Below are 13070 nucleotides of genomic sequence, written 5' to 3' on the forward strand. Positions count from 1 at the left end.
GATGTCTGCATGTGAGGCTGGCTGTGTATCCTTCCTTCAAAAATATAAATATTACAATTTGAAAGGAACAAACTGTTTTTTTCTTCTTCTGTACCCAAAATTTGTTTAATGTTGGGCCAAAACCTGACTCTATTTAGCCCATTTTTTTCCCTCAGAGTGGCTTTATTTGCATTCAGAGCTCTGTGGTGGTGGTGGGGGGGCAGGGAGGATACGCGAGTTATGTGACTGAGTGCTTATGTGCCTTTCGTTGTCATTGTCGCCAGTCAGAATGACTCATGAAATTTAATTTGGAAAATCAAATATCTCCGGTTATTCAACACGGTGAACAGGATGTGCCGCCACCCAGAACAGAAATTGTGGCACTGGTAGAATTTGGGAGGTTGGATTGTGTTTGACTGCCAGGTACATAATAGAGCATGCTATCATGTCCTCATGTGTTTAATTAGGAGCAATTACTAAGTTTCTGGACAGGATGTGAGCTAAGACCTCTCCGAGGAATTCTGCAGCACTTTGACGCAATTTCAGGAATCCTTTCCTTTTTCCACTTATAGAACTACCCAAGTTATGTACAGAGGGCAATTCTATAAACAATATGTATCCACAAAATTCTCAATTCAAATACTGAATATCAGTCCACTAGCCCAATTCTGATTTCTCAACGGTCCTACAGGAAAATCTGTCAATCACCAGGATCACCAGGAAAAACAGCTTCCCATCATTTTTTACCTTTTAAGAAGACCACTACATGCACTGACCCGTACCCTGAGAACAATGCAGCTAATCGTCATTGTTGTCCAAAATAGAACCAGTTTTCTGTGTTTGTCCCCGCTCTTTGTGAGTGCTGGTAACTATGGGGCCTTTGTTCCTGGTAGAAGTGGACTGTCTTTCACGCCAGCCTGATCCACTTCCTGTTGATTGACGCCACATCAGTCCAAGTCTGCATTCAGGTCACCACAGAATGTCTTTCACAACTGAAGTGCCAAGATATCAGCTTGTGGACCACTTTGTGCAAGCTTTACATTTCTATCTGCAGGGCAGATATTGAAAAGTTTACCTTCGTTGTTTTCTGGGCCTGTGAGCATATTTACTTTTAAAGGGTTTACTTGAGGTAAATTTACTATAACTCCTCCTTGGTTCCCAAACAATACCAGCTCTTATGTCATAGGTCTGTGGGCAGTCTGTAACCTTCTCTGTTGCCAGGAACAAGAAACTAAAACTTTTCTGCCTTTCAGTGCTGCACACTCTCTAACTTTTAGACACCCGGAATGAACTACATTTTATTCATGTTGCGTAAAATTGTCTTATCAATATTTAAACAGAAGCAGAGACTGAAAGGGAACAGAATGCCATGTTACTATCATTACTGATAGATATGAAGTTTGTTATAGAGGAAATGTGTCTGTGGTCAATTGAGTAAGCTGATTTGAGTTTCTTCACAAGAAATTCCGGCTACCTTATTTATTTCCTGTACAGCAGTTCTGTGGAAACCATTTCATGAACTTCATGGCAACGTTAACCAGGAACAATGTGTTGGATGGATGTGTCGAAAAAACTTTGATCTGGTTTGGCTCAAACTCACAGCAGGACTAAAAGGATCTGCTGCAAATGTCAGAGGTCGTGGAGATTTTAAAACTCAGCATCTCAGAAATTCTTCACCAAGTATTTTTTTTTAAGGGTTGGTCATAATGTTCCGGATCACTCTCTGCATGAAAAGAATTTTGGTTGCCTCTAATTGTCATCCTTGTTCCTTCTTGCTGTGAAGAAGCCACTTCCTAACATGAGACGGGATGGAAACCGTTCTCCTTTACCCATCACATGCTTCCAGGAGCTGTATGTCACCCAACAGAGGCTGTCGGTTCATCTTGAAACCTGTAGCCACTCCTAAGAAAGTTGCTCATTGTTTATGATTGGATGCATTTGATTTGGTACACCTTACCCAGAGTTCTTTCATATGTTTTCAACAGATAAACAACATGTCTTAAAGGGGAAGTTCGTTTTTTTTTTTAAACCTGGACCTTATTTCTGGCAGAAAATACGTTCATCTACTCACCGATAACAGTTTGATGAAAATCATATATTTAGATTACTCGAGATCCGCGTATATCCATATAACGGGAGAGAATGGGGCATAGACAATACAGCCTCTAAATAAGGCATTATCTGTTTTTATTTCATCAATACTTTAAGACGAATGAATGAATGAACATGTACTATTGCACTGTTAGTTCAGAGCTGAGCGTGTTATTGTTATCGGGGGCTATTGGGGGGCTTTCTACACATGCGTCTGGTGGGATGATGCCATCGACGCGCGCCGCTGCAGCACAGCTCATTCACTCTGGTAAGGACGTCCATTGTACTCAAAGTTGTCGTCCACACCGTCAAAATCTGATAAATGTCCTGTCGTGTTGCACAAAACTAGCAGTAGCAAACTCCATGTGAAGTTAGCCGACCGTCACAGAGCACGGAGTGAATAAGCTGCAGCGGCGCGTGTCGATTACGTCATCCCAGTTTGGTTCAAATCCATTATCACTGAGAATCCCTCCGGGTACTCCAGCTTCCTCCCACCGTCCAAACACATGCATGTTAGGTTTATTTTTTACTCTTAACGACACCAGGAGTGAGTTTGAGAATTCATGGTTGTTTGTCTCGCCGATCTCTGTGTGGCCGTGTGATGGACTGGCGACCTGTTCTAAGAGACCCCACCTCTCACCCAATGACAGCTGGGATGGGCTTTGCAGCTCTTAGATTAGTCATGCAGGAGGGATTCTCTTCAGGGGGAGTATTAAGAAAATAAAAGCTTTATGTGACTGGTAGATCGTTAAGTTTACAAACAGAAACATTCATGTTTTTTTTTTTACAGTAAGACAAACTTGGAAAATCTGAACTTTTCCTTTTTAGTAATGTATCTGGATGACAGTTATTGCTTTATATCCACCTGACTGGGAATGCTTTATCATCTATGTTATAATGCCCACCTTTCTCTTGCATCCTGTCCACATTTGGCCAATAAACCACTTTTCCAAAGACGGTATTTGACCTGTTCACTTTCAGATTCAGAGTCAGGCCTTTATGTTGTATTGGCAACTTAAAGCCAGAGATTGCCCTGCTTCTATATCAAAAGCTGTGTGTATGTGTAAATGAAAGGATATGAATCCCACTGATGGGAACTGTATGCTAATGTCTGTAAAAGTGTTGATTAGATGGCTGCTAAAAGAGATAAAAGCAGTTAATGGCTGCTTTCTGTAACTGCCACATTTTTCCAGAATGAAAGCCACTGTGTGCTAAACTTTCAAGTAGAAAGTATCATTCTCTTTTAAATTCGATCAAGAAAATGAATGTTTGCCTCTTTTCATTTAGTTCCTCAAACTACTTATCCCCATAATAACAAGAGCAGGGAGGGCTGTTGACTCATTGCTGGTACAGTACCTGGCAAGAGGTGGGGACAGGTTATTTTTTACCCCTGGCTAATGTTACATCATGATCGTCATAGTTGGAAGACACCTCTGTGAGTTATATCACCAACAGCACAATAATGAGGTCAGCATGTGTGTTAATTAGATCCGAATCAAGTTGATTTGGGCCTAAATGTCCCTCGGTGAAGCATGCATACATTGCTGCATCGATCAGTGCGTCCAAAGGATAGAAGAATGACAGTAAAGGTGACACTGTTTGTTTATTTCAGACCACATGGACAAAGATCAACCCAGTGACCTTTAAAGGCAGCTGCTATCTGATGGGCAGCTGCATGTGTTTCTGGGTGGATCACATCCACAATGAGGATGCCTCTGGTTTCTCTCAGGTAAAAGACACCCTTTGTTGCAGATACCCCAGAGATGTGGGGAATGTGAGGGGAGATTTAGGAGTTAGTGTGGCTGTGTGGCTGCTGTCCTGTTGTCCAGAAGATCACAAGATGCCATTGCCAGTTATTAAGCATCCTTGCCTTGATCTTCAGTCCCTGCAGATACTTAACTAAAGTAGCAATCGAATCTTGAGCTGGGGAATGAAGGAGGCTTTCATTCAAGCTTTTGTGCATACTCTTTCTCAGCCTCCATGCATGCCTCTGTGGGAGGCTGCTGTCTTCCTAATCTTGTCCGTCACAATAAGCCTTTTGATTCCTTAATGACAGAGAGGAAAAAACAAGCGAGGAGGGGCAAGGTGATGTAAGATAACTAAAAGATGCACCTGGAAACTGTGTACCTCTGGTAGCTGTGATAGTGAGCTGAGAACATTACAACAATCGCCTGTTAATCAAGTAATTCAATTACTTGAATTCTGTCCAAAAAAAGCTTCTATAACATCAGGAAGAGGGTCAATTAAGAATGGATTAAGGGCGTTCTCAGACTCTCCAAGCAGACCGAGGGGGACTCTGCCCACAAACTGAGAAGCTTGTCTGTGTGTGAGCCAGCAGACAAACAGCACAGTGTGTTTTTTTATCAGTTTATACAGGGCAGTGATGCAGAGACCTGACTGACACTCAGGCTACACACTTAGCATGTTAACATGGCATGAGAAAGAACTATTTATTGTTTTCGTCCGACCAAAAGCGAAATTTGAAAATGTTAGCCGCATAACCATTTATACCAGTGCCGTGCTGCAGTTTTCTGTCTTAACGTTACAGAGAAAATGGCATCGTAATGATAAAGTGAATACACAAATGTAACTACACCGTTTCAACCTCTCTGCTTAACTTTAGAATCTTTTTTACAGAACAACCATCTCACACACCTCTCTCTGCAGCTCTTGTCAAACTTATCACTGCACGGTGAGTACCAGGTTACAAAAATCAAGAGATACACGACTGGTCAAAATAATCTCCAAGCTTTTGGTGCATCCGCTACTGTGACACGTGCCACCGTTTGCGAGGTTGGGAATTGCGACCAACAACCAAGCATAACACATTCAGATAATATAGTTGGGAGATGAATCACTCCTGCATGTATACGCTTAACAACTCAAACTGGCCTAGACGCTCTGTGCATGCTGTATTGCAGTTCCTGTCCAGATTTCCAATAGCTGATGGCTAAACAGGTCAGAAATTGTGATTAAAAAGCAACTCGGAAAGACTTTGTATCAACTCGTGGCCCCTTGAAGCGTGTCCAGATTGCTCTAAAAAAATCCTGGTTTTATAACCGCATCTTCACCTGACAAAAATCACCCTTCAGGTAAGTTAAAGACAACGTCTGGGCAGTGAATTTTTCGTACTGCATGTACGATGATCTCCCACAGAGAAAGTGAGATTGTCTTCAACATCCACAGTTCTGTGACATCAGTCATACTTCAGTCAACAACACGATTATGGAGGGCGGTCCATTCAAATTGGAAATCTAACTATATCTTAACCTAACGGTGCATGTCAACATACGGACTTTTAAACACCGGTTCAAGCAGCTCAACTCTACCCACGCAAGCAGAAAACACTAAGACATCATCATTAAAAAGTCATGTAGTTTATTGTTCAGTTAGAACATATTCTCTACATTATTTATGACAGTTTCAAGCATTTCAAACTTACAGTCTCATACACTTGAACATCATAAGTAAACACGATTGGTCATGAACAATTTGATGCTTGATATATGGGTTTGCATTCGATACATAAATAACAATAACTGTGCATCACATATCAATATACACATTTAGTACATAAATATATGTGTACAAAGACACAGCATAGAAATATAACTTGATGCCTTATATAACAATTGAAAATACACAGATTCCTTGCTTGATCATCACTACTAATCTTGCTGGAAAATTGCACAAATCTCTCACTAGAATACTTAACAAGTCCTCCTGAATAAATAATTGAGAACTCAGCTTGGTGTAATTCACAGTCGATAACATTTAGTGCATCTGAAAACCTGTAACACAAGTCATGAAGAACAGTCGTATGTTCTCACAATGAGCTCAATTCAGTTTGAAGGGGGGTGGGGGGGTGACAGAGTGATTGAGGTGTGTGTGGAACTTTGGTGATCTCTGCTTTTGTGTGCAGCTTCCCTCCAACAGCCGTGTAGCTTATACTAAACATTTAGAACATCAAGACATGCAGATTGATGCGATTCATCTTTGAGATGCATGAGAGTAATGATGCCAGTTTGAAAAGATATGTTGGCTGTATGCCAGTGCTGCAGTCGCTGTCTTTGTGGCCCACTGTTAGCGGCAGCTGCGGCTGCATCTTTGCCTCGGGTCACTCTGGGAGGACAGAGCCTGCTGCTTTGCTCTCAGAACATTACGCAGTTGTTCTACATAGACTTGCTCGACACTGCCAAGACATCACTGCACTTTCCCAAATTGACCGAGTGGCTGTGAGGAGTTCACCTGACAGTCTCGCCGTGCACTGAAAGAAAATCCAAACTGCTCACTCTTTGACCGCTGGCTTTGAAATGGAGCTTGTTTTATGACTCAGTTGTGCTATTTATATCTCCGTGCCGTTCACATGCTCCGTTAAGAACAACACATCACATGCCAGGTTATGGGGCTGACACCCGTACTCAGAGTGTAAACAATTGGCAACTCACTCTGGCATTAACAGAGACTAAGTTTATCTGACATTGGTCAAGGTGGAAGTGTGATATGTGTGTTGGTGTTTAGATTGAAGGCATAAAAAATTACAAGATAACAAAGGGATCTTGGTGTAGAGGTTGGATGAATCACTTGGAGAGCCTAGAAACCTGCTTTATGGCACATTCATAACGCTGAAATAAGACTTAGTGCTTCACTAGGCATGCATGAATGCTGATCGAACCCTTACAGCACCTTTCATAAGGCCTTCCTTGAAACGCCTTTGTCATTGGTGTCATAAGGGAGGAACACCGGGTGTGTGATCCCTGCACTACGACGTGGTCCATCATCTTAACAACCATGCGATAACCAGGACTCAGCTGAGGACTGACACAGAACTTTTTTAGTGTGTTCGTGGATGTCGCAGTGCAGCACGGGATGCCTCACTCTAGTTGGGTTGGGACAGTCCCAACGCCATGGCGATGGCAGCCACGAGGAGCATGGAGCTGACCAGGATCACGGCACCGCTTGAGCGGTACACATTCCGGCCGTTGAGGGGCTGGACGGGCCTGAAGTTATCCACCATCGGCTTGCCATCGTGGAACTGGAGCTCAGAGAATGCTTTGAGCTGGAACAGCAGAAGATCAACACAAACGTTAGGCTCCAGGTTCTGGACAGACGTTAATAATGTGTAAACTTGTGCAGGAATAAACTATTGCATCATTTTTTCTTACCAAAGTGTATCTCAATAATTCTTCCAGAAATATCTGGGGACATTTTTTTTGTTATGGCTGTACTTCTGTCAGAAAATCATTTAAAAAGGCAGAAACTAAATCATCCGGTTTGTTGTTCTAACCTGGTCCAAGCTCAGAGGGATGGGGTTCTCAAACACAGTCCAAATCACAGCCTCAGTGCACCCTGGGGTGGTGAGAGAACCCTTGTAACGGTAGTAGGAGGTCATATTCTGCTCAGATGGGATCAACTGTGCCAGTGAGATGGAGGGCAGAGTCATGTTACCGTCTGAAAGCAGAAAAGCCTCAAAGTTAGCACCAAAGACCTGCAGCCATGTTTGAAGTGGTTATGTTGAGCTAAAATACCTACTTGGTGCTTTTATGCTTTGCATTGAAGTGGTGATGGCGTCGTACTTTCGGTTTGCACTGTTGGACCTCTAAAAATAGAAACACACACGTGAGAACTGGTTCATTTCACGCTTAGACTGCTGGTACTTTGATAAAGGGTTTAAAGGGTTACCTCAAAGAAAAATCCAAGAACTGCGACCCCCTCTTTATCTCTCAGTGCTGTTGTGAGAGAAATGTATTGGGTCTTCATGTGAACGATGTGCAGCTGGGGAGAAAATGTTAAGTTTAATGCTTTTTAACAAAGTCACACTTTATGCACTCCACGAAGAACCTGAACAGGACAAACAAGAATATGACAACAGCTTAAAGGAACTGTGATATTTGTAGATGTTTTATGATCCAGCGGTACTTAGCTTTGCTCTTATTGTCAAAAAACATATCTTAAAGGACTTAACTGATAATGACAGTGTTGATCAAATTTATTTATTTAAAAAAACAGCCAAATTTATTTATTTAAAAACAACAGATGGAGAAGTCACTGAGATAGACAAACACATGCTGATTTTGTTCTTTTGATGGCATGAGAAACCTTTTAAAATTGAGCTTAAGGCATTTAATTTGTACCTTTGTTTTTGTTTTATAAATCAAAATCAACATTTTTAACAACTTTATTCAAACGACCGGCCTGTTTTACTCCTAATTTGTTGATGTAATGTGTAAACAATCATAACTTTTTTAAAGCACCATCCAATTATGTAGTAAATGTGCAAAAAGAGGGTTCAATCAAAGCACAGTAAGTGTGGTATGACTCTAAAGTTAAGCCTGACTCTATTTAACCGTGTCACAAACCAGATGTAGCTTGGAAAGGCTCCAACCCCCCTCCGCCCCCAAGCTGGTTTAAACAGGTATTGAAAATGGATGGATGGATAAACCAGCTGGGAAATGCGAGTTACCTCCATGGGATACTGCTCCCCGTCGATAGTGTGTTCAGAACCGGGCCCTCCTTTGTTGCCCCAGTGCAGGTGGAACTGCACAGCCTTGTAGGTAGCTGGCAGGTCTCCGCCTGAGATGGTGCTGAGATGAGGAATTTCAACCTGAACTGGAATGAACAACAACCGACCGTAAAGAGCTCACAAAACAGTTTCAAAGCTTTTGAGGCAATTTTCTGTGCGACAGACAGTAAGCTCACCAGAGTGGCCGTTGTTTTTGATGGAGCTTATGAAGGTCTGCTGGTAGTTGCTGAACTGTAGAGGAGTTAGATTTTCATTTTTAATTGTCTTTCTGGTGACGATGTTGATGGGCGACTGTTTCGTTCCTGCACACTCCTGGTTGGCATGGTCCCACTTTTCTGGTGCTAAAACAACAAAATTACCAGCGCTAATTAAGTCGGATTAACGGTCTTATTGTTGAAGCTTACTGTGATCAAGCATCAGTTAATTTCTCGAACTATACTGATGGAACACCACAGGGATAAGTGAATGGTCCTGTAATATTTCCCATCTATGATTGACTTTAGGTCAAATATTTCAAAGCCATAAATATAACTATTAGACCTACTTCATTACAAGTGGGCAAACTGCAGGTCAGAGATTAAGAACTGATTAAGAAAATCAGAAATAATTGTCATGGCTTGAGATCCAGTCAGTCAAAGTTTCCCACATTTCTTTCTGAACTTTCACTCACTTATAGATTAAGACTAACACTTGACTGTAAGCTTAAATATCAATCACTAAGGAAACTCAACAAGACTGCATCTGCTTTTTCAGAACATTTCCAAAACACGCTCTTTTTCATCTGGAAACCAATTAATCTTCATATTGTTTCTGATTCTGCTGCAGTCAGAATCCAGTGAAAACTGGTTCAGCATGCAGGCAGATACCTCACAAGGTCCAAAAGAACATTTAATATTACCCAAATCTGAACATATCTACACATCTTCATAGGTTTGTTTTAAGACATAAGCAGAGCATATATCAGATATGATTAGGTTCTGACTTTATCTTTCTGATCCTCTGTCAGTGTCCAAAGTTAATTCTATAGTTGAGGTTCAACCTTTAGACAACAGAGATCTTTAAATTCAACAGTGACATTTTGCCATTGCTTACCATTGCACTGGTGACTGCATGTAAACTGGGACTGATAGCACCAATCTGAAACAGAAACAATGAAATATTTAGAGTATTTACTGAAAAAGTATTTGCATCTATTTATTTTGAGATTCAGGGTCAATCACACAGTTTGTCATTGTTAACCTCTGAGTGACACCAGGAAGCCTTAAATTTTCTTGTCAGAGCAGAATGGGATATTTTCTGTTCCCATATATTCTGGCGAGAGTCCAGCCAGATTTTATACACATTTACAAACCTGCTCTCATCTCGTATCAGTAGTTTATATCTCTTTCCTCACTGCAAACAGTGCATTGTTCTCCTGCGGGTATAAGTGAGCTGTTGTTTATGGCCACAAAAAAACCCTCATAATACACAGGAAATGTGATCCTATTCACGAAAAGTTGTCATTTGTGCCTTATCTTTCCATTCAGAATAAACAGAAATCAAATATTTATGAAAAACACACATGCCATTGAAGGATTACGGGGAGGGTCTCATGCTCAGTTTGTTGATTTCTCCCTGTGTTTGTCAAGGAAGTCAACGCTTGGTTACTTTGCCATGTTGGTGAGGTTTTCCTGCTGCTCCGGCATGATAATGGGTAATGAAAGTTAACAAAGCCGGGAGGTAAGATTTGATCAGATGGTATTCACTGGAGCCATCGCTCACTGCACTGCCTCCAGAGCAGAAGAAGATGCTCATGGCCCTGATCTAAATTTCAGATTAAGTGGGTGCTGCAGAAGAGAAAGAAAATCTAACAATTCAGAAATTTCTAATTACTCTGTCACAACAGTCTGGATGGGGTCTGGGTGCATTTGGGGATTAGGATTAACCTCAACTCATGCATTTCCCACAAGGTCTGACAGCTCTGCTGTCAGTAATTGCCTGACAATAACTGCCTGAGCCACAAAGACAAGACGTATCAATTGCAACACATAGTGAGGATAATGAAGCTCGCCAGTCTTGACCTGAGTGTTGAGTACTTTTTATAGAGCCTTTTAGTAGCAGCCCAAGAAAACTGCTCCCATAAGAGGTCTGATATCAGACAAATAATGTTAAAATACTCATAAACAGGAAGTAGAACTGTGTTTTCTTTTTACTTATACTTTTGAAATCATTGCAATTTAAAAATTTAATGCCACTTCATTTCTACGCATTTAGTCCATCAGTTATCCAACGGCTATAACTACAAGAATGAAACAGATCGGGAATAATTTGATTTAAATAAAAGTTAGACTCATTTGAGGAATTACATTTATCTAACAATTCTTCCCGATTTTAAATACCACACAGGAAATCTACTTATTATAATGCGGTGTTAAACAGTTACTTGAGAAACCGACCCGCAGGCTATTGTGCTCATCGCAGCCAATCAGATTTCTGTCCGCACAATTCTTGACCAATCCACGCTGGCCTTTGATCTTTCTGTGTGGTGCAGACATAATGAACAATACGAATACGTTTCAAAAGATCTGTGAGGTCTGCGAAGTGAGCGAGCTGAGGAAACAAAAGCCAGCTTAAAGGAAAACGTGTCTGTCAGGTGGGATAACCTAACGCGGACACAGGCTCGCGGAAACGGCTTTTTTCATGCCATTGTGTTTTAAGCGGCGCGGAGAGTCAGGCCATCTGTGTGACGCGTATGGTCGCGCACTTTGACATATATTTCACACTGGATCTGTGAGATTTAAAGTGTGCATCACGTTACAGTTACTTCTGATGAGTATAAACATATGAGCCGCCATCAGGCCGATTAATCCATGAATGCCCCTTTGCTCTGTTCATTATAAGAATCTCAAACTATCAACTGAGAAGCCAAACGTTGAGCTTCCAAACACATAAGATCAGATTTACTGAGGGACAGAGGAGCGCAGAGGCTTTAACCTTCATCTCGGTGGTCACGTTTCGCGGCTTTTTTACAGCAGTGGATTCGTGCTGCCAGATCTTGGAGCTTTTCTGTGAAAACAACGCATCACAATCCACCGCTGAGTATCTGGACGAATTATCGCTGCGCCTGACGCGTCTCCATGCTGCAGCAGGGAGGCGAGCGTCAGTCATTGGTTCCGCGTGGCTCCGAGCAGGTGCACCACAGGAGGGGAGGAGAGGGTGTCCGGAGCTCAGGGGCTCTGTGGGAATCACAGCTCAATCAGACCTGCTCGCTCCTGCCACCAGTCAGCTGGTCCCTCTTTTTTGCTCGGTGCCAGAGAGCGCGTTGGACACGCGGAGGAATGCGCGGAGCCACGTCCGTGTGATGAACACGGCAGGTGGAGCGCGTCGTGCAAGCGTTTCTTTTTCTTTTTCTGCTGTATATATGTGTGTGTGTGTGTGCTCCTGAATGTAATCTGATGTTGCCGCAGAAGTCTGTCTTTTAAAATAAATCCATCTGCCCTTTCATCTCCGTGGAATTACGCAACAAATCAACTTCACAATTGAATGAAGTGAACGAGATAAGAAAATTGGTGAAGAATATGAAGAAAAGGCAACTTCACCTTTCTAGGTTTCAGCGAGAACTCTGTCTGTTAATTTAGATGTTAATATTAAATCCTTAGATAAATTAAGTGATTATATAATTTAAATTTTGAAAGACAAGCTGGAATTTAGGGAGACAAATATGTCCAGCAAATGTCAGATGATAAATGCCCCAACACTCAGCCAATTGTCCGCATTTTGCCACATTTTCTTCTCTATTTCTTCTTTCATTTTTAAGTCTGATTGAATTAAATATAGAAAGTCAGATATAAATAGTCGTTTGGGACAGACTCACCTCCAGCTCCTGTGCTGACAGTCCAGAAAGATGCCAGGAGGGCGGGCAGAATCAGCAGCTGCTGCATGTTGGAGCGTCTCTGAGTCGATCGGGAGAAGGTACACAATGGCTTGTGTTTTTTCCAATGTAATCGCATTCTTGCGAGGGGTCTTATACTTATCCATCACCATACACCGACGGGAAAGAAAGCGTGGCCCCTCCCTCTTTGGGCATCGCCTCCATTGAAGCTACGGACTGATGAGAGCTCCGGTGTGAAGGGCCTGTCAATGGGGCTCCTGACGCACTGTCATGCTGATTGAGTCAAGCGCTCCCTGATTAGCTGTTGCAATGTGGGGGGGGGGGGGGGGGGGGGGGGGGGGGATAAAGTGGGCTTTAATCATCAGTGTGCGCTCCTTGCTGCTCCTCAGGCAGCTTAAGGTGGCCCTCAGAAGGTTAATTGTGGAGAAAGAAAGACACATATTCTTATCACAATGCATTTATTCTAATTCTAATTCTCCTCAAAACCTCATGTCAAACCAGCCTTTAACTACAGCTTCATGATGTTTAAACTGTCAGTCAGCTCCTGGATGGAGATATTCTGGATCATTCAGTCAGCGTTCATTCTTAAATGGCTGATTTAAATAG

At 42.1% G+C, this 13070-nt stretch overlaps 1 protein-coding gene across 1 annotated transcript; it reads right to left on the reverse strand.

The window, feature by feature from the left end:
• Window positions 1–5431: 5431 nt before the first annotated feature.
• ca4a (carbonic anhydrase IV a) lies at window positions 5432–12733 on the reverse strand. Its single transcript, XM_075486399.1, has 8 exons — window positions 12447–12733; window positions 9686–9730; window positions 8770–8934; window positions 8534–8679; window positions 7753–7845; window positions 7603–7669; window positions 7358–7521; window positions 5432–7129 (listed from the first exon to the last, which is right to left on the reverse strand). Exons 1-8 carry the CDS (start codon window positions 12580–12582, stop codon window positions 6950–6952), a joined length of 996 nt encoding a protein of 331 aa, XP_075342514.1. The 5' UTR covers window positions 12583–12733; the 3' UTR covers window positions 5432–6949.
• Between the last annotated feature and the right edge of the window lie 337 nt (window positions 12734–13070).

Source organism: Odontesthes bonariensis, chromosome 16, assembly GCF_027942865.1.
Source record: "Odontesthes bonariensis isolate fOdoBon6 chromosome 16, fOdoBon6.hap1, whole genome shotgun sequence".
Lineage (NCBI taxonomy): Eukaryota > Metazoa > Chordata > Actinopteri > Atheriniformes > Atherinopsidae > Odontesthes > Odontesthes bonariensis.

Excerpts from the sequence above, each read along its gene's own strand:
- ca4a (XM_075486399.1), bottom strand. The coding sequence starts at position 12,582 with ATGCGATTACATTGGAAAAAACACAAGCCATTGTGTACCTTCTCCCGA. Across the intron at positions 7,846-8,533 it reads GGGAGCAGTATCCCATGGAG|CTGCACATCGTTCACATGAA; the intron begins GTAACTCGCATT and ends TTTTCTCCCCAG. Across the intron at positions 7,130-7,357 it reads TCCCTCTGAGCTTGGACCAG|CTCAAAGCATTCTCTGAGCT; the intron begins GTTAGAACAACA and ends CTGCTGTTCCAG.